Here is a 23,896-nt window from a genome sequence, read left to right as displayed (position 1 = left end):
ATTTCAAGAAGTTAGAGAAACATTTCCCTAGTGATGATAGGCCTTTGTGCCCTGGGCCTCTCGTCTTCCTCCCAGGTACCCTACGCCTCTGCTTTCCAATAAGGCTTTCCTGTATTTCTCAATGTATGTCGGAAAGGGAGAATACTGAAGGGGCAGAGTAAAGGATTGCCCTGCTTTTAGACTTTGTATTTGAAATTCTTACCACCAGAAGAAGGACTGGTAGTGGAAAATTCTGCTGCGTCTTTGGACAAAGCATGCTCCGTGGAGATGGGGCGGCTTGTCAAGGGAATTGGGAAGTTTCATTTTCCTGGAGTGAATACATGCACTCACTCATTTTCTTTCTTAAGCTTACACATTTTTTTTGAAGCACGACCATGTTTTAACAGGAAGGTAGAAAAAAAAATTAAGCATAACCTTTGCCTTGCCTTGTATTGTGGGAACAGCTAAACATTTTGTTTTACCAGTTTCAGCTAAAACCTCCCCCAGAACAAAGCGTGAGCCAGTTACTGAAGGTGATTACAGTTTGACAGAGACTTTTTTTTTTTTTTCTCCACTATACAGCAGCACTTCAAGTGCAGAACTGTGCCTTAATTTCTTTTAGCTTTCCCAGTGGTCTCCCACTGGAAAGTCTAATTCCACAAAGTAATCAGCTTTGTTAATAGCTAATCTTTCTTACATGTTGCATTCTTTTCTGAAACTCATGCTAATAATTCATCTCTTTTGCAGTAGTATAAGTGTTTAAACTAGGCTATTGTTTTATTTAAGTCACCCAACGCTCTGGCGACCAGAGTATGGAAGCTATATGATTGAAGGGACACCTGGGCAGCCGTACGGGGGAACCATGTCTGAGTTTAATACCGTACAAGACAACATGAGGAAAAGAAGGCAAGAGGCTGCTTCTGTACTTAAAGAAAATGAGGCCGTTTGCACTGTGACATCGTTTCCAAGGTTAGATTGTTGTTTGCTTGAGAAATGCGAGGCTGTGTAGTGGTGAATGTTTACGCTTTTCTCCTTATTGCTATATAGTTGTACTGCACAGTGAAACTGAGCAAAATATGATTCGGTTAAAGTAATTTAACTTTAAAGTTCTTGTTTCCTAAAAATCTTTGTCCTCATGAGACAGAAAGAAATCAGTATCTTTCTCTTTTGTAGCTTACTTTTAATCTATTATGGTTTGGTATTAGAAGTCCTGAATACTGAAAGCAAAGTATCGTGAAGAAGTTGGTAATCTTGAATTGGCATGGCAATTTGTATATAACAAGTTTCTCTTTACCTACTTTTTAGGTTTTGATCTTTATAAGTAGCAGCTTTGTAAAGTGTGACTAACCTGATCTAATTTTTAACGCTAGTTATTCACTAAGGTACACGCGCATGCTGCTTTTGGTGGCTTTGAGCACACAGTAGAAGGGGACTGTGGTTATCTTTACGGAATGAAAACCTACCACCTCTATAATCCTATATTTATTGAATCTGAAAAGGAGCGCCTTTCCTAAGTTCATAACATCCTGACAAAAGATAATTTCCTCCCCTTGTTTTTGTAAAAAGGCTATTGAAGAAATGATGAAGTTGAGCATGTACTGCGTTGCCTGGGAGAAACCATACTCTGTGACCTTCCTTTCAAACATCTTTCTAAGCAGGAGTTTAGTATGTTCATTGTTACTAACTTCACCAGTCAAATGAATGAGGATAATTATGCTTAATATAGTAAGAAATTGTTCCACAGTGGAAACAGAAGCTATTTCAGTTCAGCTGGTCTCGGTGCCTGGTTTCTGGTATGGTACAGAATGCAGTGGCTCCAAATTCTTGCTCAGAGCACGCGTGGTACAAAATGTGACTTAGCAGTGAAGTTCATGCTCTTGTACGAAAACGCCTGAGTTACGCCCCCATGAATGCTCCTTTAAGAACACTGACAAAACATGTTCCTTCCTACTGTGAACTGTACCAGATATCTCCGTACTAATATGAGCTTATATAAAGCAATATAGTAAAGAAACTCTAAATACATTACAGAATTGGTTTTTTGCCCTGCAACCTTAACAAAATTTATTAACCCGTATAATGATTTTGTAAGTTTTCAGGCACAGACTTGTGCTGAGTAAATAAGGAGAGGGGGGTTCTTTATCATGTTAGAGATACAGGTAAATAGTTTTTACGTGGCTGAAGAAAGCAATATATGGAACTTGATTTAGAGAGAGTCAGTAAATAATAAAATGTACAAGCTGTTTATGACTTAAGAATCATCCTAAGCATGGCTTCCTCTTCTCTAGGCTATTTAATTTCTTATTCCTGCTTCTTGCCGTTCATCCTGACTTTCAAATTGCTTTTGTTTGTTTGACTGAAACCCCGTTAAATTACTTTTCTGAGTGTTTTTTTGGTTGTTACCTCTATAGTGACTTATATTTAAAAAAAAAAAAATCCATCTAAATGGAGAAAAACTCTTTTGTATAGAGTGCTGAAAAAGAGGAAGGGTAAAGAGTGGGCTTATGCAAATTAAAATAACTAAATTTAGTTTAAAATAAATGACCCTCCCCTCCAAAAAAAAAAAAAAAGCTTGAATATTAAAAATACACTGGTGGTTATGCACTGACGTTGCCTGTTTTTTCAGTAGCTGAAGTGCTGAATGGCTGGGATTTTCCTGAGATGTCGTTGCAAGTCACTGTCCAACTGAGAAGTTAAATCAGTATCTCCAGTTTTTAAGTTTGTGAGCCCTTGCCACTGGGCCAGCAAACAATATTTTCTTGAAAACTGTAGTAATGAATTTTGTATAGTTACACAGGTTCTTTATGGCTTATTATGTAAGCAATGAAGCTAGTTAGGACAACTAATAAGACAGCTTCTTTATTTAAACCAGGAAGAAGAAATTCATATTGAAATATGTGTTTAGCATAGGTAGTATTTCCAGAAATGTGAGTCTGTTTCCTCGTATCTCCAGAGGCTTGTTTGTATCTATTATCAGCTAACCCTTTTTTAAAATCCAAATATTGTGGCCTCTCTAGATAGTGCAGTCTTTGTCCTATATGCTATGTAGCATGGAGAAATTCATCTTCTGCAACTTTACTTCCATGTTCTCTAATGCTCCTTTGTCGCGGTTGGGCTGCGAATCTACTTACTCTGGTTTCCAGTGACTCTTGAACTTTCAACAGAGGTTCCAAAGGAGAGAGTTTTATTTTGGTTTACTTGCACACCTCTCAGCATTTTGTGCTTAATAGTTGTAACTTTCCCCCAGGTGGGACAGTTTTAATAAGCAAGGAGAAGTTCTTCAGAGTTACAAAATCACAAACTGTGGCAACCCCTGTGGGTTGTGTGTAGCGCTTGAAATGACTTTAATTCTTGTGGGGCAGATTAGGTAAGGTTTTTTTTAAACAGAGGTAGATTGCTGGGAGCAGAACTGGTGAATTTCTTCAGGAATCAGTATTAACCAGTACTCTTTAGAGAAACAGTGTAAGGCACAGAGCGTTGCTGCATGTCAGGATTGACGGCAGGTACTTACGTACTAATATGTGTGTGCATCCTGTGCGCAATACTGCAAAGTTTTCTGCTTCAGACACTTAAAAGGTCCATGTTTAGCATCCACTGATAGACTAAAGCGGTGTGTGTAGGTGTGGTGTTGTGTTTTGGTTTGTGTTTGTGTGTGTTTTTTTTTTTTTCCCCCCTCTGTTCTAACCACCATAGAAGCTAGTTGTTAGCAAGCACTGGCTTTAACAGCAGCTGTCTTAAGACTGCTTTCTGGCAATTCCAGATGCTTAGGTGAGAGGGTTGCAAAGCACCTCAGAGATGCTCAGTAACACAAGCCTTTAAAAAACTTTTAATTCCTTTCTCTGCTAGAATCCTAGTTATGGCTTGGACTCATGTTATTGTGTGATACAGGCTAGGGTGTCCTGGATTTACGCTGCCAGAATGTGAGCCAACACCAGTAGAAGGAGGAGCTTCAAAATCCCTGTTTTTTCCAGATGAAGCCATCAATAAGCATCCTCGATTTAGGTAAGAGTATTTGAGGAGTGGGAAGGAAAAACCCAATATCTTTATTTGTATACGTTTCATATGCGTACCTGCCCCTCCTTTACACTACTGAAATAGAGATTTGCATGACTAGTTGCTGTACATATCCCAAGGAGATGGAGAGGTCTGTGACGTAAATTTTTTGTCAGAGTGACTTTAGGTAAACTGTTAAGTAACTTTATATAGGAGATGATGCCATTATGGGGCTAGTGCTGTTGGTTTGCTACTGCACAATTGATTCCAGTTTGAAATCCCATAGGTAAGCACTTTTACCACAACTGATCCAGCTTTCACTCAGGGACGTCACAACACAGTTTGTTCTGGAAACATGACGGTGGTACTAAGCTCGTTCTAGGTACCCTGGAACGGGGCATGGTGTCAAACTGCATGTGTAGTTCTAGAAGGTTTTCTGATTATAGAATAAGACTTAGGAGAGCTAAAAATCATTCTAGCTTGAAAACTAAGCAGGCCTTTTCACTTGCAGCTTTCTTCTTCAGGTCTGCGGCCTTTTAATTCTGCCTGTTCTATCAGCGTAGTACAGTGAAGTCCCTCAAAACAGGACTGACTTTACTGAAGAAAAATTTGTACATGTTGTATTTGTTATAGCCTATTGTAAACTAAGGAAAGATGGATCCTGAAGGAGAATGCTGAAAACAAATGAGACAAACTGACATCCTGTGAAAATTGCTGAGAAAGTAAATGTGAGAATATATTTCAGCGAACTCTTTTTGTTTTAGTACGCTGACCAGAAATATTCGGCACCGAAGAGGAGAGAAGGTTGTGATAAATGTACCAAGTGAGTGAATTCAATTTGTTTTCTCTTTTTCAAAATAATTGTTCAATCTGATACCCTGGGTTACTGAGTACTTGTATTTTCCACACAGTATTTAAAGATAAGAATACACCATCACCATTTATCGAAACATTTCCTAATGATGATGGAGAAGCAGCAAAAGCAGCTAAACCGGACTTTATATATATGGATGCTATGGGTTTCGGCATGGGAAACTGCTGTCTTCAGGTAAAATGCATCTGCTTCTAAGGTGTAACAGAGTATTGTCTGCCTTAATCTGTTCCCTTTTTAAGACTTGCCTTTTCCCTAATCTGTCTAGCTGAACTTAGTTGATGAATTTTCAGAGCAGAGGCTAGGGGAGTAAAACAGACTTTATCTTGCATATGGTAACGTGTTCTTAAAATCCAGATTTGTTTGTTTGTACTCTGGTTTCTTTTCTGCTAACTTTGTAATGTACTTTCATGCCTTGCCAAAAGAGTTTGCTTGATCCCCGAATGGGTCAAATCCCATTCATTTGATCAAGCACCCTCCCCTGGCACTCTGCCATCTTTCAAGAGTGAGAGATCAGGACAGAAGATCGCTGTCCTCTTGCTTCAGTCTGTAACTGAAGGATGTTGTCGAAGTGGAAGCTGAACTGTCTTGCAGGAGTGTGGTGGTTTTGTTTGGTGTGGTGTGGGTGGATGTGTTTTTGTTGTTGTTTGTTTTTAACCTTTCCTCGTTCTGCAAAGCAAGCAATAACAAGCCATCTTAAATTGTGTGTTACCTTTAAAAAAGAGTAGTAGTTTTCTCCCTCAATGTTATTTTATTTTCTTTACAAATAGCAGTAATTCATGTATAAAATGCCTTATCCTTTCATGTTTTTAGCTATCTACTAAGAAACTCTTTTCTCATTGCTTGCCCCATGAGCCTACCAAACCTATGTGGGTAGTAGCTGTCTTCTGTTAGTGTGTGGTGGGAGGCATTTTTGTTTGTTTTGTCCCTTTAATGCGTGACCGTTCTCTTTTCTTTGCCTGAGTTACTAGTAGCCTGCAGTATCCTAAGTTTAAGTCCAAGTTTTGTATTTTGAGAGAGCTTTAGTCCTTTCAAAATCCGTTTGTTTTAAAGGTTTATCTATTAATAGCAACCTGACGCTAGGGCCTGATGGCTTAGGTAGTAGCATTGTTGATAACATCTGCCTGTTGCCACTGCTGTCTTGGAAGCAGAAATAGGAAGAGGCTAGTGCGTTAAGTCTCTAGGAGATTAAAGGCAAGTTCTTCTTGTTTCGCAGCATTGGTTTAAATAACCCCTATTCAAAACGCTTCTCTTTGAGATTAAGAAACTAAAAAAGCTGAATAAACAAAATGCTCTAGAGAGTGGCTAAGGGTGATTTCCCCTCACGAAGGGTAAACTAGGGAGAATCTGATAAAGTAGCATAGTGTATACAATACTGCATGTTTTTACATGATACTAATTTTGATATGGCCTATTTCTCACCATCACTATTTCTTGTCTAAGACCAACAAAAGAAATACAACCTTACCTTTCAGTCCTCATACGAACTTGTCTAAAACTACATTAAATTCCTATTTATGGAATACCATGTAGGTATTCACCATGCTCATAATCAGTGATCAAATTCAGCAGTCTTATTGCCAAAGGGAGAATGAAAATAAGCTGGTAGGTGCTGTGAGCAACTGCTTCTGTATTGACTATTAATTCTCGATAGCTGACTAGAAGAAAATGTGTCGTCTTCTGCCTATTTTTGTAGTAGGTGTACTTCCTTTTTTTCATTTTCTCTATATGCTCTAAGGTTATAACTTGGTTAGTTATATTTTCAAGGTCCAAAATAACGACTCCTCAGTTTTTTCCGGATTGTCTGCAATTATAGTGCAGCGCCAGACAGAGTGGAAGACTGTTCCCTGCAAATGGCTAGGCCAACCATAGTACTCCTGCCCTTTCTGAGGCTCCGTGTCCATATGTATTCTGAGCTTTGTGTTCCTGTAGCGCTCTTCTGGAGAAGACTCTTTTCACTAAGAGGATGTTTGGCTTGGTGTCCGAGTCAAATCCCAGATTTAATGCAATTTAGGATAAACATAAAGGGGAAGGGGAGGAGCATATAGATATGTCAAAAGAAGGATGTGTTACTGCACCCCAGTTCTGGAAATCCAAAATTAAGCTTCTCTGCAAGAGAACTATAGCTGCATCTTTTCAAAGTGGATGTTCTCTGATAGCTAGGTGAAAGATGGACAGAGAAGAAATATTGTCCTTGCCCCACCCGCCTTTTCTAATTTTGGATGCATTCTCTTGAGGAATGTTGGCTATAGACTGGAAAAAAGAAAGAAAAAGAAATATGTCCCGCTAAGCTTAGGAGATTTTTTTTTTTTTGAAGTTTATTTGGAGGGTGGGGTGGGCTTCAGTGCTAGGTAAAGGATTGAGAAGAACATACGCATGTCACAGGGCTTATTAATGGTAATTTCTTCAAGTGTTAAATGTGTGTTTGGCTGGTATTTTTCAGAACGATCAAAAAGCAACAGTATTTTTAGAGCTGAGGCCTGTTGCATAATGTCATGACAGTGGTCAAGAGGTTCCATCCAACTTAAATTGTCCTATGATCTTTGAGTATGTATACTGAGAAGCAACATAGATGGACGAATGTTCAGTTTCTTTTAATAACCTTGAGGTGTTTGAACCCTCTGCATCTTTAAAATGTGTGAAGTGGTAGTTTGGGAAGGATCTGATACTGCAGATGTATCTCGTTTGATGCTGCTCTGAGCAAGTTTCATCTAGGACTTCCACACCATTAATGTCTTCTGGAAATGCTTCATTTCCGTCTTGCTTTGTGTCCATTTTGCTGGCCTCTAATACAGGCAAAATTGGATTTTGGGGGAGGAGGGGGGGAAGGGTGTTTGTGTTTTGGTTTTTACGTTAGAGTAGACACAAAACTCTTTGATCCTGCAATACTGGGAAAAATAAACAAAGGCATCTTGAAATTACGGCGATTTTATAAAACAGGATTAATTGTAAGGTAAAACAAACATCTGCAATAGTTTCTGACTGTTGTTTTAAGGGAGCTGGTTCCTGGCGTGCTTCCTGAAGTTGCATTAACAACCCATGTGTGTACTGTGGATGTTAACTCTCTTTTCTTGGTTTCTGGCAAATGTTTGTACGTTTAGCCTCGCAGCCTAAGCACTGTGGTGTGAAATGTTTTAATGACCATGAAAACGACGGGGAAAGAAGCTCATGAAGTGAATGCCACTGACAGATGGGGCAAAAGTTTGTCTAAGAATCGCAAAAAGACATTTAAAATTCTTGGTATTAAAATCTCTGTATGATATCATTGATTCTAATAGATACTCAAATTCTAGGAAGATGGAGCTTGTGCTGTGATTATAGAAATTACAGTAGCAATTGTACTTCTTCCAACAGGTAACATTCCAGGCTTGCAGCATTTCTGAAGCAAGATATCTCTATGATCAGCTAGCAACAATCTGTCCAATTGTGGTAAGTAGTGCACTTCAGTCACATGGACTATTCAATGTGCAAAAGCTGCTAAACGTAAAAAATAAAATCTATATGAGGAAAAACCCAGATGCTAGTGAGAAATTTAGTATTTCCATGGAAGTATTAGTGTCTCTTACTGTGCTGTCACATGACATTGAGTAAGTCTTACTATTCACTCCGAAGAGATTTCATGCATCTGAACTGTCACCAGGTGACCTTTGTGTGAGTACAATCTCTAAAAACATATATGGTACCACAAAGAAAAAGATGACTGTTTCTCATCCTCTCTTTCCTGCTTCCCACACGCGTAAGACTTCTGTCAAACACCTCTGCAAATGCATTTGAGGCCCTTTTTCAGGGAAACAAAACAAGGTCACAGCTTAAAGAATTTTTATAGTTTCAACTCCTGTTTGACTTTATGGAAAATTTCAACTTAAGTGGCTTACATGTGTCCCTTTTGTGAGCATCTAGAGACAGGTATTATAAAACAAAGTATCAGCCTGTTTTACATGGTAAGCTCCAGCTTTGAGTGAGGTATGTTCCAACTCTGTTGATGAAGTGCCTGGCCAATATGCTAAACAAAATAAAATGATGGCCAAGTGAACTTTTTGGAGGTGTGCAAGCAGAATACTTGCTGCTTCATCATGAAATTGCTTATATGTGTATCAGCTCTCTGTTCCTGAAGTGCTGACCCATAGGCATAATAAATTTGGAGAAAATCAGATGCCAGTTAAATAACACTATTTCTCTGTGTAGCTATTTTCTGGAGATAGGTTTTTGAGAGGTTTGTGATGTGATGGGCTTTCAGCTCTATGCTAAAATGAAGTCTATAGACTTCAGTTACTTCTTGGACCAACAAGTTTCCCTTTCCTGTGAGATGAAGATACTACTTTTGGTTTCTTGGCTTGTCCTTTCTTTCCATATCAGGCTCTATTTTGTTTTAGATGGCGTTGAGTGCTGCGTCTCCATTCTACAGAGGCTATGTGTCCGATATTGATTGTCGCTGGGGAGTAATCTCTGCATCTGTAGATGATCGAACACAAGAAGAGAGGGGACTGCAGGTAAGTAAGGTTAGGTAGTAGGCGTCTTTTTTTTTTTTTTTTTTTTTTTTCTTCCCCTTTAAGACGGAAGACGGAATACTTGAGCTTTCTTTAGTGTCGGATTCTCATCAGGGATTCTGATGACTATATGCAGGGAATGTGTGTTCTTCGTAGTAAATATCTCCTATGAGAGGAGATGTAAACATTCCCCTTAGTTATATGGTGTACGGTAGTAAATACATATTTTTAGGTATGGAATTCCAGTGAAACTCCACTTTGACTCTTCCGCAGCTTGCTGAAAAAGTCTGTCTGTGATGAAATTTTGCTTTCTGTACTTGAGCCCAAAAGGCAGAAGTTGCTTTGTATTAAATGGCAGGTGATGCCGAATAAGTTCTAATATAAACTGGAACTGCATGAAAGGAGCCAGTCATCAGAACTTGAACTTAAGAAATTTGTCTAAGCAGCAGTTAACATCCAAGACATCTTCAAACTTATTTAAAGAAAAAAAAAAAAAAACTTGAAATGATTATTGAAATACCTGGTTTAAGAGCATCTCTAATTATGTGTGCATAATGAAACTGTATTGGTACGTGTTGTCGTAGCTATAATAACACTTTCCGGATACTTAGATTTATTTTGAAATGTTGTGTTACTTCAGGAGAACACTTCCGTTTTTAGAGAAGTGTAGCCATTATGTTTGGAAGAGTGGACTGTTTTGTCATTCAAATGTATGTCTATGAACAAAGCCATCAATTCCAGGATGACTTTCTGTCAAGCTTATTTAAGACTCGTGCTAATAAGATCTTTCTTGCACACGTGCATGTCTGTACATCTGGACTTTCCTTTCATTTTTGAAGACTCAATATCGTTTGAAAAATCTTTGAAGCTGTAGTTCTTTTTAGACAGGGTAATAATTCTCAGATAAGTGTCATGAGTGAGCAAAACTCGGGTAACGTTATTAACAAGCTGTTAAAATATTGTATTCTTAAATTATATAGCCACTGAAGAACAACCATTATAGAATCAGTAAATCCAGATATGATTCCATAGACAGTTATCTATCTGAATGTGGTGAGAAATACAATGACATTGATTTGACAATAGACAAAGATATCTACGAGCACCTGATAAAGGAAGGTAAGTGTTTGCCTCATTATGAGCAGGTTTAGAATACTGCTTGCAGTGTGTGGGGATATTTTGCTTGAAGTTGTAGTCTTTATTTCATTCGTTGTGCATCCCTGAGAGTAGTGACTGCTGCTCAGGAGGTATCTGTGTGGTCTGGTCCTGAGAGTAAAAATAGTGATTTGTAATGGAAACTGTGCCCAAGCTTCCAGCTTGAGAAGCTTGGTGTTTGATACGTTAATGTTTTATCTTTGTGGAGAGAGAGTAGAGCTGCCTTAGGAACTGTGACACAGGTGCATCAGGAAACAGGAAGAATGGCAGCTACACCAGTGTTCAGCTGCTATTTCCAAGCAAGAGCACATTCTCTTTTCTCTTTAATCATTTTCTTCCCTCCCCGAGTCATCGTTTAAGCGTTAACAGGATGTGGTGGGTTAAGGTAGCCTTGCACCACTGGATGTTTTCAGTCTTGTTTCTTGTAAAACGTATCATTTCCTAAAGCCTGCTTTGTGGTCTCTGACCTATCTCTCTGAATTTTCATTTTGTAGGTATTGATCACCTTTTGGCACAGCATATTGCACACTTGTTCATTCGAGACCCTTTGACTTTGTTTGAGGAGAAAATACATCTAGATGATGCGAATGAATCGGACCATTTTGAGGTTATGTCTGGTTAAGAGCAATTTAATAAATAAATACTTAAAATTGCTTATTCTCTGTAGTACTGTTCAATTAGAGGATGGCTATGTTATCTGATAATATTGTTCTTTTCCTGCGTTTTTCGCTTACTCCAATTAGTTCTTTAGCGTGTGACTTTGCAGTTACAAGCATGCTTATTGCTGTATATTTCTAAACTGTTTTGTCATTTTTTTAGGAGAAGATGGTGGCTCATACTTTCAACCCAATAAAACAGAGAGAGCCCAAACTATAGTCGTGTAGATAACTGTTGTGGGGAACTGCCGTCTTTTATGGCTTGCTAAAAGCTATTTTGTATGATGCATTTATATATAAGTGCATGTCTTATTACGTAGATTTGTGAAAGAATGACTATGATAATGATAAGTATTTCTAGTTTTGGATGCATCAGCCCTCTATAAAAAGGTCGGTCAAGCTCTGCCTCATAGTATCTTGTATGTAATCCTCAAACAGCACAATATAAGGAGGTATGACATATTTGCCACACCTTAGGATGGGTAGCTACGTTACAGCTTTTAGGGAGTCATGCCTCTTTATTTGGAAGTATTTCTCTGTAATTTGATGGGCTGCTCTTGGGGAAACTAATGAGACTCTGGTTGCTTGTTTGTTTTTTTGTGACTGTGCTGGAGAATGGTGCATATCTTGACTGTGACAGATGACTTCATCTGCTTTGCAGAATATTCAGTCTACAAACTGGCAGACGATGAGATTTAAACCACCACCTCCAAATTCAGATATTGGATGGAGAGTGGAATTCAGGCCTATGGAGGTAAGGAAGGAGTCCACATGCACAAAAGCATGTTCACTTACGACTGGAAAAACACCAGGCGTTCTGCCATCCACTGTCAAACCCTTATTACTTCTGCTGTGTTTTCTCCCCTCTGAATTGGTAGGCGCAAGTGGAGTGGACAGCAGTGCTTAATCAAACGCGGACTGTGGGAACGTAACTGACAAGGGGATCTACTGTAGCATATTAAAAGCATGCTAATGGAGTTGGGGTGATGGGGAGAGGAATTAGGCTTGCATTAAAGCAGTTGTAAACAAAGCGTGTGCAGTTCCTGGGAAACTGTACTACTTGAGTACTTTTATTGGTACGGAACAATTCCGCTGGCGGTGTTTTGTCTTTCACAAGTGCTTGTGTCTTATAGCTTTCTATTTCTGAGCTCTCTAACTTCAGTCCCTTTAAAGTGGAAATTTGAGAGCTATTACGCATTTGTAATTACACAGAGAGCCTGAAGGTGCAGGTTATTTAAACACAAGTGTGTTTTGGCACTGGATTAAAGGGTTGAGGCTGTTGGAGTGAGTGTGCTGCAATGTGCATTTGAATTCAGCGTCGATGATGCCAGCACGCCCGTTGCCGTCTGTGCTAGTAGACAACATGTGAATACGTTATTACAAGTATCTGCATGAACATTTGAGTCAATCTGTTTTAAACTCTTCCAGATAGCTATCTATTTCTGTGAGCGTATTCCAACTAAAGTAATTTAGTCTTTAATCTTTTCATGTCTAGGTCCAATTAACAGACTTTGAAAACTCTGCGTATGTTGTGTTTGTGGTGTTGCTCACCAGAGTGATTCTGTCATATAAACTGGATTTCCTCATTCCTTTGTCCAAGGTAGGTGTGAAATATAACATTTATTGAAGCTAAAGGCATAGTAATTGAGTCAAGTTTCATTTTTACCCTCTGCAAGTTGGGAACTAGTATTCATACATTTGCAGAATACTCATTTCCATCTTTCAGTCGGTTTTCGTCTGGACCATTACTTTACCATCAATTCCAACTCTACGATATTAAACAACTGTTTTACGATATTAAACAACTGTTTTACGATATTAAACAACTGTTTTACGATATTAAACAACTGTTTTACGATATTAAACAACTGTTTTACGATATTAAACAACTGTTTTACGATATTAAACAACTGTTTTACGATATTAAACAACTGTTTTACTACTATCTAATAGGATTAAGCTTATCGATAAGTGGTTAGCTGTTTCTGGTTTACCTTTCATGGCAGCATTAAAAATGGCCAGTGGACACTTCTTCAGAGACTGTTTGTCTATACAGAAATTGTTAAAAATCTAGGGAAAGCAAGGATGTCTTGATTTGATTAGTTCTCTTAAAAGCAGCTGAATTTGGCTTTCAGTAATGGCAATAAGAACGTGGCTGCCTCTTACTTGTTCCTGTTGGGCATTCCGTTTTGGCTTTGTCTATCAAAGGTAACTCAACATGAATTACGAAAATAACTCTTTCCTAGGCTGCCAAACTTCAGTCTTCCACACACATTTGATTTTCCCCGAAGAGCCACATCTTCAGCAGCCAATATAAATGTATGCCGCCTTTTCCTTTCTCCACTTACTCCTGTTAATTAATGCATATAAACACATGGATTTGGCATTGTACTGAATTCATTCTCCCAAAGCAAAGGTTTTATTATGACATGTATGACATTCAGTAGAAGAGGTCTGTCCTACAACAATAATCAGTGGTGCGTTCTGAGAACAATAAATAAAAAAAATAGTAATCTACTGTAATTTGCATTGTTCAGCACCAGTGACCAGGTACTTTAACTCTCTGTGTAAGTTTATCTTGCTGTCTTACATTCAGTGAAAGAATAAAAGTTAAACTTCAGGCAACTGTTCCTGTGTGAATTCTGTATAAGGAGCAGGGAATAAACACGCTTAAAAGCTTTGGAGAAATCATATTACAGTTATTAAACGAAACAGTTCTGTAGCGACTTCATTCATTCATTTAAACAGGGCAGTGCTGCAAAATTATTTTTTCCTTAATCTTGTCTGCGCAGTTGCTAGATTGTTTTGGATGAAATGTACTTGCACATCTTCCTGAGATACCTGACAAGAAAATTGTCATTCAGATGGATAGTCCTACTGTGTATCAATAGTATCTTGCTGCTTTTCTTAGTGTTTTTAACTTCAGTATTTTTCTCCATTTCTATTATTAAGTCTAAAAAAAATAATTGATTGAAATGGCAAACTTAAAAGGAGGAATTCTCTTCTTGATGTCAGGGAGTTCAGACTGCATAAATAATGAGCATAAGATACAGCAGTTTAGCACTCATCAGTAGTGTACTTAGGCACTGCATGCAGAATGTCTCATAAATAAAGTGCAAATTTTTAGCTAACGAGTACCAGTTAAGACTGAAAAAGAGACTGAGTATAGAAGGAAACTGAACAGAATTGGGAGGGGTGGGGGGGGGTGGTGAAAAATCAAGTTGTTTAAGCCTGCAGAGCAGTTCAGCACATAACACAGTACAGAATTGCACAACCTCTGGAAGACGAAACCTGCCTCTGCTGCTTAGAAGAATAAGGGTTTATGGGACTAATCTCTCAATCTCTGCTGTCTAATCAAGTATGGTTGTCTTCCAGTCAGCTAGAATGCTTCTAATCTTTCAAAGCGACTTGTTGCATAAATACATTACATAATGAAAATAGGCTTTTGTAAACAAAGCTTTGAAAGTTAAGAATTTAATGAAGATTTTGCGTTGCACTTAAAAGGTGAACCAAACAATTCAGCAAGTCTTGGCCTTTTTTCTTAAGGCAATGGTAAAGCTAGGTATCTGAAAATCAAACGATGGACAAAATCTCCTATCCAGAAACTTTGTGACATTGCTGTGTAGCTTTTTGATAATATTACAACTTAGAGGGTTTTTTTTTCCACTAACAGTTTAATTTTATCTAATTATCTGATAGATGTTTGCATTTGGGGATAGATAAATGAATCCGATATTACGTGAACCTGAATATTATGTCTGCGAGTTTTTAATACAGTGGTGGCTCTTCTAAAGACTTCAATGATTTTATTAATGAAAGCAACAGACTATGGGTAGGGAAATGTGAGTTCTCTTGTTCTGTACTAATTTAAATTGCATCTAGACATTCATAGAGAAGTTTGCCAGATGAGATGCAACCTGATAATCAGAGCTATTGCTCTGTTTCTGTTCAGACTTAAGATTAGCATTGCCTATTCTAACATAGCAGCCTATTAGTAATACCATTACCTTTTCTGCTGGTGACCTAATTTTATAGAAAGTCATCTCTTCCTGGTTTTGCGCAAGACCCTTGAAAAAATGAAATACCTCCAGAGCTTGGCCTTGTGTGGTGGAATAGTGAGAAACATAGCAGATCTTCCAACTAATGAGACCAAAATGTGAGAGTTTCGAGATTCCTACTGTCTGAAAATTTTCCTTCACTAGGTGGATGAAAACATGAAGGTGGCCCAGAAAAGAGATGCTGTCCGGCAGGGGATGTTTTACTTCAGGAAGGATATTTGTAAAGGTATTGCAACAAGCAATCTGACAACAGTGTTGTCAATGTTTTGTGTGCCTGTTGCCTTCTAACTACTACTTCCTTTTCCTTTGTCGCTCACTAAGGTGGAAATGCTGTTGTGGATGGATGTGGCTCTGCACAGAACGGCACAGGAACAGAAACAGAAGAGTACGCCTTAATGAGCATAGATACAATTATCAATGGGAAGGTCGTAGCCTCTTCTATCTGGACACACAACCTTTCCCTCCGTTCCACCCTCCCAAAAATTAGGTCAAGTATCTTTTGTGCTGACTGTGTTCTCTTATACAGGAAGGATTCTTTCCTGGTTTGATCCCAGTTTTGAATTCTTATCTTGAAAACATGGAAGTGGATGTGGACACAAGATGCACCATCCTAAACTACCTGAAGTTGATAAAAAAGAGAGCATCTGGTATGTCTGACCTTTTTGGACAGTGATTTTCCTGGCACTTTTCTACTTTGAGAGTAATTGAGATATTTTCTAGCTATCAATTGGGTAAAACTGGTGGCAACTGCTGCGCTCTGGTTAAGTATTGAATCGTTAGGCAGAGGACCGGAACGTGTTTCCTGGCTTAGATCTAGACCTATTTAATTCTGACCTTAAATGTTTCAGGATCCATGTTAGAACTTAAGTTAGGAGTAACTGATACAGTTTGTGGGTAGTATCCAATGCAAGCATCGCTTTCCAACACCACTTAATTCAGCTTTTGCCACTGTGTTACCTACTTTGTAGTAGTGTGTTGCACATATACTAGTCCCTTCGTCCTCTAACTTGAGTGCTCTAAGGACATGCGAGGGTGAGTCTGATAGCCAGTTATTACTGGTGTGACTCCAAAGTGTGCTGGCATTCATAAGATTAAACTGTGGTATGCTAGAGCATGAGGCCTTGTCTTTAGCTCCCTGATAAGAAAGCCCTGCTGTAAGGAGCAAAACTCCTTTTTAAAAAAAAAAAAAAAAAAAAAAAACAGAGCAAACCAGCTTCTTCCCCTGCCTCCCCCATGAATGTTTTCGAAGATAGGCAATATAATGGCTTTTCCTGCTCCTTTTTAAAATGTACTAGTATAATGATTAAAATTCGCTCAGAATTGGGCACAAAGTCTGTAACAGTTTTATACCGTTCTGTGTGCACATCACCTGTATGCTTGCCTTGCTATACACTTAGATAGTTAGTTACTTTCAGTCTCAAAAGTCAAATTATTTCATAAAAAAGGATGTAAAACCTATGAATATATCTTAAGTGTTGCATTCCTTTTTAATACTTGAAAATTACTGTAGAAATTTCTAGCTAAAAGCATTATTAAAGCTGAGGTGAAAAATCGGGACTTTTCCACACGTGCTAAATGTAATAGTTCGGTAGTGCTTCAGAATGGTAACAAGCTCTCTAATTACTCCTTTCACTGAAAATATTCCTTCCTAAGGCTGCTTGTTCGTAGGAAGTTTCGGGTTTCTGTCCCTCAAATAAGGTGGACTGGGGTTTTGATGTTTGGCCTAATTGAATGAGAGATGAGAAACCAGCAGGAAGAAAACTTCCTGAAGCACATCAGGCACTGCAGTAGCAGTGTTTTCTTGGGTTTTGTCCTTCAGAAGAGTGCTGTTCAAAAAGTAAAAGAGAGGCATACGTTTAGTTTTGGTTTTGTTCTTTTTTTTTCCTTCCCCAAGAGCTAATTACTTCAGGCTCAACACCATGTGGCCGGTGTTCTCGTTCTGAAGAACTTGTTAGCTTCATGGTGCAAACAAAACCTTTCAAGTTGTAGGCACTGCAAAGATCAGCTCATGTTTTTACAGAGGCTTAAAAGGCAGGACTGAGGAATCTAGGATTTATATCTCTTCAACTGTGATAAACTTAAATGATTTTAAAATATAGTTCTCAGGAACTAGGATTCACAGATGAAAAGCATTAGCCATTGTGTTACTGTGCCATGATATTTCTCAAGCAAGAGCTTTGATTTTTCTGTCTTACTGTCCATCTTAAATCAAATGTTCCTGAAATGCAGCCCATCTAGCACGGGACATGTCTTGCCTACAAAGAATGGTCATTTTTCAGATTTCTCTCCTCAGATGGTGAACACAGAGCACTTGTGTGCGTAAAACACTGCAGTGTTGCTGCTGTGGCTTTAACCCTGCCCTGGCATAGTTGGTCTCTGCCAATCGCCTCTTCTCATGCAGCAAAGATGTGAATTGCCCTTGCTGGTCTGGGTCTAGCTGGTGTGCAGCTGCCAGTACGCTCGATCAGCCTGCGGATTCGCCTAGGCAAGCAGCAGCTAGTGACCACCACAGTCGCAGAACAGCAAAGAAAGGAGTGTTAAGGTGGCCCGCCACCTTGTCCTGACACTCTTCCCCAGTTTCTGGCAGTCTGCAGCATAGGTGTTTTCTCAGCCAAAGGTGGCGTGGTAATTGTGGTGCCTAGTTACTGTTCATAGGCATGGTTTCCATGGTATATATCTCTGTTCATAGGCATGGTTTCCATGGTATATATCTAATCCCTTTTGAAGCAATTATACTTCTGGTCCTCACAAAGTGCCACAGTTTTTTTACATGCTCTGTGAAAAATGTACCTTTTTGCTTGTTTGAACTTTCATTTCATGATACACCTTCTAGTTCTTGTATTGTAAATAATGGTTCTCTACTCACTGTTTATCAGCATTCATGATTTCGTAAAACTGCTTTGGTCTGTTGTCTCTCCCAATCCTGAGACTTCCTTCATCTTGCTTCTCCTTACGCAGAAGTTGTCTCATACCTCTTATCTATTTACAGTGCCTTTTTCTGTTTTTGCTGTCTTCTTTCTGAGAGCTGCATGCTGCGTTCAAGATGTATGGTAGATTTCTGCAGTTACAGTGGGTGTCATTTATTTCCAATGGAGAGTAATTGAGCTGGCTGACCACTAGGTGTCTGTGTTAGCATGAGTTAGGCTGCTCTCTAGTTTCTGTAAGCTCTGATAACATGTAGCAGGTTTTAGTTCCAGAATTTCTGTTGTTATGCGCTGGTAATCCCCTGGCCCTATTGATTTTCTTACAGGTCCCCAGCTTCTGATTTGTTTAAGAGATTTCTCGTTCGAGGGTATAATGCCTTCAACAAATGCTTCCTGGATAATTTTTGGTCCGCTTTTATGTATGCGTGCGCACGCGCACACACACACACACACGTGTGTGTATATATACACATATAGTGTGTGTGTGGATACGTGTGTGTGTGCACACGCACATATGTACATACATATAAAATGCTGAGGTTCTAACTGCAATGAAAATGCAAGAGAACTGACTTCCACTTCTGCTAGGCTCTTCAGGCATCCTGGCAGTCTACGTTGATGCCTTGTTATCAAAGTTAGCTTAATCTGTACTAGTTGGAGTTTGATGGTATATAGAGCATTCAGGAGTAAGATTCAACAGCCTGAACAGTGGCATCCATCTGGTGTCCATTTGCTGCCTCGTCAGGATGCAGGTCTCCTGCAAGTAGTGTGTGTCACTTGTTGGCCCTGTACGGCCCTCTCAAGGGCCCATACGTGCCGACGACTGACCTTTGGTCAACTAAATCCTGCCTAGGTGAGCAGAGGCACTGTGTGTGCAAACCAGGAGTTAGTATATTTAGGAACCTGCCTATCTTCTGCTGGGGGAGCTGCCAGCACGGGAAAATAGCAGAATAATCCAAGGTAGACAGGGCCACACTAGGAGCTGATGTACATAATTATTGTGGAGGTCTCCTGAGTGCAGTTTGGTTTGTCTCAGACAGCTTTTCTGTTAAGTGTTTTGGGACTTCTTGCTATAATCTGTTAGTAACACCTGTTCCAGTAGCTGAGTATAATACTTTTCTCTGCGTTATCTTGTTACAACGTCTGAAAGTTTGAAGATTGTTCCAGACAAGTAAGTTTTGGGCTATTCTTGATATGTCAGTCAAATTATACATCAGGTTTAGCCATAGTTAAAAACATATGCATATACCTCATGATAACATTCTACATATTATATACACAATAAATACTATGTGTTAAGTGTTGTAAATTGGGTGTGTAAACGATCTGAAATTTGACTTCCAATTGCCCACAGGAGAGTTAATGACAGTTGCCCGATGGATGAGGGAATTTATCGCACAGCATCCAGACTACAAGCAAGATAGCGTGATAACTGATGAAATGAATTATAGCCTTATTTGGAAATGCAACCAAATCGCACAAGGCCAGGCAGAGTGTCCTGAACTATTGGGAGTAGGATTTAACAAGAAACAAAGCGGAAACAAAACTGGCTCTTTGTAATGAATGTTTCCTACACAGTAGAAAGGTTCAAGCATTTTAGCAAAGCACTAGCAATGGTACTGTGAATCTGGTACAGCTTCATGGTGTGAAGACCAAAACAAGTGATACTGCACTATAGAATGGGCCAATCTGCCTAAATATTCATTTAAGGCGTCCTGAAGTGGGCATATTCTTATTGTTAAGGTTTATACAATGTACATGTAAATAGTAAAATATTTTTATGATTAACATCAATGTATTTTAATAACATTGTATCTAAAGTTATTGTGAATTAGCCTGTAACTTTTTTATGCTTATTCTAGAAAGAGAAAAATTGTCCTGAACAGCTTTGTAAATGTAATGGTACTTGTATATTATATGCATTCCAATTACTGAATGTTTCCTGTAATTTTTCTAACCTGGAATGTGCTAAGGAATCTCCCTTATTGTTTCCAAAAAAAAAAAAAAAAAAAGTCTTCTGGACCTCCTTGATTCATAGAGACTTCTCCCTTCCATTCTGATTTTGAAAGTATGTAAGAACATATAAATGCATGTGCATCCTATTTGTTAATCTTCACAGCAGTTTCTCAGTTGCCACAAGACCTGCACCCACCCATCAGCTGTACAACTGGGAGGAACTGGTCTGTCTTCGTCCAGATAACACAAGTGCATCAGTCTCCTGATAACTGTAGTCTTCAGGAAAGGGCTGCCATGCTCCTATGTAACCCGCATTTCCTGCATAAAGACTAACATAAATGTATCCCCTTCCAGATGCATGGTTGTTCCTTTCCCCCTCTCAAGTAAGTTTGTGTGCTGTCATAGTTCAAAAATTTGCCCGAGTACTGTCTGATTTTAAAAAAGGCGTAAGCGGGGAAGGTGGAGTAAGAGGAGTAAATAAGAGCTAAAACAAAGATCCCTTTACAAAGGAACCAGAGATACCTGCTCTGTTCTGTGGCACTCCTTAACTGCTGTTTCACCTCCCCCTTGCTGCTGTTTCGTCAACAATGACTGCAGCCAAAACCAAGGACCTGCTGATGCTTTCCAAAGGTTGAGTTTCTCCTCTGTCCCTCAAAAAAAACTATTGTAAGTATTTTTGTCAGCATGTTTATTTCCTATAAGGTACTTGATGTAGACAGCTGAGATACCTCTAGAGCTGTAGGCATGGGCAACTTAATCCCCTGTAAAAAAAACCTGATCATGAAGTGTACTAATCCTTTGAAATGGGACTCAGTGCTGGGAGTGACTGCGAAGTATTTAAAACTTAGCCATTGTAAATAAAGCAAACTTATGGGGCCTTTTAAATTTCCCTTCTTCACTGGCTTCAGAAAATGAATTGTGTTACAGGTAGATTATGCAAAGCTTCATGCAGGCATATGCAAGTATGTAAGGTGAAACAATCTTTAAAAAGAACTAATGGAGAAACTGCAGTGAAGGTGCACTAACAGGAAGCTTTTATGTGCTGACATTAGAATTTGTGCTGTGTTCCCAGGTGTGTGTTAGAGAATAAAAGAATGCTTTTTTCTGCTGTGGTGGATTTGTTTTAATGAAGGTGTAAATGGCAGTCATATTGCAATTTAGTTTCTGGAATAAGGCAATTAAAAATAAAATTTGCAGTATGTGTTGGTTACTTGTGTGAGTCAAACGTGCGTTTTCAGAAATGAGAAGAGAAGAGTTGCCTGTCTGGCTAGTACAGCTCACATTACCCACACCAACTTTTTTCTTAGTGAACTGTCTCAGAAGAACTAATGGCAAATACTTTACCAGTGGTAGCATCTGCCTACTACAGTTCATGTTTGGAAGATGCCTTACAAAAGACTAGAATGCTTTTCTGCTTGTACTGAATCAGCTTGTGTTCCTTTTTCCTTTAATTGACACTAAATCACTATTCCGGGCTGGTTAGGTGGCCGTTGTCCTCTGGGAGAGAACGGTTTTTGTCTTAACACTTTAAAAATGTGGCTTAAATTTTCCCTTGTCTGTTCTTGTATAGGTATTTTAAGAAAGGATGGGAAAGATGAACTGTAAACCTGCTGCTTGATGATTAATTAAGGTTTCTATTGCTGTGGTTTCTAAGCAGTTTATATTCCCCAGCTGAAGAGTTAAAGTATGTGCTCCAAGCTGTTCTAGGTGGTGTGATAAGATGATGTCTCTGGCACAGGGCAGAGCAGATCAGCATTACTTTAGGTGGAGGGCAAGTTTTACCGCCAATGTGGAGTAGTTGCTAGCTTGAATATACCTTAGAGGTGACTAAATACAGTCATCTGCACATCCTTTTAGAGGTGGAGAAGCGTTCCCTAGGCCAAGAACTGTGCTGGCAGACTCCAGCCAAGCTTTAGTGGAAAGCATGACCAAACCCCCTTGGGCTATGAACTTGGCATTTTTGGTCTTGCAGTCATCAAGTGCTTTCATGGAAATAATGACCTTTCAAAAAGCTGCCTAAGCAAAGGGAAGAAAAGAAGCACCAAGCACCTGAGGTGAAAAGTGATTTGATTCCTTGCCTGGAGAAGTTAGTAACGTGTTAATCGTGGCACTTCCCACAAGCATCTTAATGTTCTTGCCCCAATTCAATTGCAGTGATTGAACCCTTGCCTTCTGCTCTGTTTTCTGTTAAGAGAACCTATAGTTCTTGTTTCCTGAGTCCTCAGTCCTATAGGTGGTAATGTCTTACACTTTGTTCTGAATAGTCAAACTGCCTCAGTAAGTGCCCTTTTTTATTTTTTTTTTAATTATTTTAGCTGTGGTTTAATCGTGTTATGTCTTTAAAATGTAGTTCCTTTTGTATGTGTGTGCAGTTCTGCAAGCAATGCTGTTGCAGGAGTGGTGGATCAGGAGCCTCATGTAACACACTCGGGTTCTGTAGCAGTAACCTGATTGCCTGGGTGAGATGATAAAAATCATGCCGTTTGTAGAAGTTGCACTGAGGTCTCTTGAAAACACGATTAATCTATTTTTTGTAGCCGTTTTGTTTTTGCTGTTTAGTAGGTTATGTTCTACATGCTGATCTGGCTTTATGGCAAGGAGGCTGGTCGCAGAAGCTGTGAACGCAGAGGCAGAGGTTATTTTCAGTCGCAGTTTGGATACTGTGAACTGGATTCTAGCAGGAGAGGAGTATTCAAGTCACTTCCAAGAGTCAGGCCCTTCAAACTGCCTCTTAAGATAAACACGTGCATGAAAAAATGTGCCAGTAAGGATGTTCTCTTGTCCAGGACAGCAGAGGCAGGTGACACCTTGCTTTCATGTGTACTGGAAGATTGCTACTGACAGTACAGAACCTATTATGTACAAGAGAACAGAAAGAAAAATGCTGCATTTAATAATTACAGCAGAAATCAGGGATCTCAGATTCTGAAAGACCTAATGATTTCTTGCAATTTTCTTGAAGCAAGTTTTGAGGGAGAAAAGAACAACTTACATTGCTAAATGGCAAATTTTGCAATAAACTTATTGTACCTGCTGATGGAGGGTGGGAGTAGAGCAGTTAATGGCATGGAGCATGTGGCAGAAATAGGCACAGCTTCACTACGTTTATCATGTGAACTAAAACAAAAGCATCTTCCCAGCATTGCCTTGCTTGCTATAATCTCTTCAGTGTTTGCCTGAGTTGAAGGACACCAAAGTGCATGCTGTATATAGTGTTTTATAGGAATGAGATTGAGTTTAAATAAGGGCTGGTCCACAATCTCTCCTACTTATTACTCTGAACCACTGAGACTGAAAGGATGGAAGGGAACCACTTCAAGTGCTTGCCAAAGACGACGTGAAGGGATTCATAAACGATCTTTGATTCCTCTTTCTCTGTAGATGGGTTACTTCACAACTACCTCATCTGCCCTCCTGTAGAGCACATAGTACTGATCACTGAAAAAGGAGATGACATATTTGGTTCCCCCCTCTGATAGTGCGCGTTTTAAAAGTTTTCTTGGTCAGGCTTCACTGAGCTACAAATTAAAAGTTTAGTTGTGGTGTCCTCAGTGAAGAGAGGATCAAGTGGCAGTGGGTCCTGCCAGCCCCGGTTATGCTCAACCAGGCCAGGTGCGTCCTGGAGCTCAGACGCCTTGGCTGAGGGGAAAGCGGTGCTTAGCCTTTTTTTTATGTAAGACATCATCTAATCAAAATATTGTACTAATACAAAATAATTGAAACACAACATCATGAGGTAGCAAAATGCATTCTGAATTATATGGAAGAAATAGGGAAGCAGCAAAGGGGCAGTGGAGCAAAAGGGGAGTACAGTAGC

The 23,896-nt window shown here is 39.2% G+C and overlaps 1 protein-coding gene across 2 annotated transcripts in view; it reads left to right on the top strand.

Annotated features, from left to right (window-relative positions):
* Positions 1-21,289, top strand: part of GCLC (glutamate-cysteine ligase catalytic subunit) — a 36,402-nt gene extending 15,113 nt beyond the window's left edge. For both annotated transcript variants that reach the window (XM_068937378.1, XM_009687022.2), the window contains exons 3-16: positions 766-948; positions 3,868-3,981; positions 4,737-4,795; positions 4,884-5,020; positions 8,198-8,272; positions 9,217-9,333; positions 10,311-10,449; positions 10,980-11,092; positions 11,803-11,895; positions 12,637-12,741; positions 15,344-15,425; positions 15,521-15,624; positions 15,726-15,846; positions 19,478-21,289. In XM_068937378.1, coding sequence (XP_068793479.1) covers positions 766-948; positions 3,868-3,981; positions 4,737-4,795; positions 4,884-5,020; positions 8,198-8,272; positions 9,217-9,333; positions 10,311-10,449; positions 10,980-11,092; positions 11,803-11,895; positions 12,637-12,741; positions 15,344-15,425; positions 15,521-15,624; positions 15,726-15,846; positions 19,478-19,683 — 1,648 coding nt within the window. In that variant the 3' untranslated portion in view covers positions 19,684-21,289. The remainder of the gene's footprint in view (positions 1-765; positions 949-3,867; positions 3,982-4,736; positions 4,796-4,883; positions 5,021-8,197; positions 8,273-9,216; positions 9,334-10,310; positions 10,450-10,979; positions 11,093-11,802; positions 11,896-12,636; positions 12,742-15,343; positions 15,426-15,520; positions 15,625-15,725; positions 15,847-19,477) is intronic.
* The last annotated feature ends 2,607 nt before the right edge of the window (positions 21,290-23,896 follow it).

Source organism: Struthio camelus, chromosome 3 (assembly GCF_040807025.1).
Source record: "Struthio camelus isolate bStrCam1 chromosome 3, bStrCam1.hap1, whole genome shotgun sequence".
NCBI lineage: Eukaryota > Metazoa > Chordata > Aves > Struthioniformes > Struthionidae > Struthio > Struthio camelus.
The sequence above is the reverse complement of the archived record's forward strand: the minus strand, read 5'-3'. Positions and strand labels throughout refer to the sequence as shown.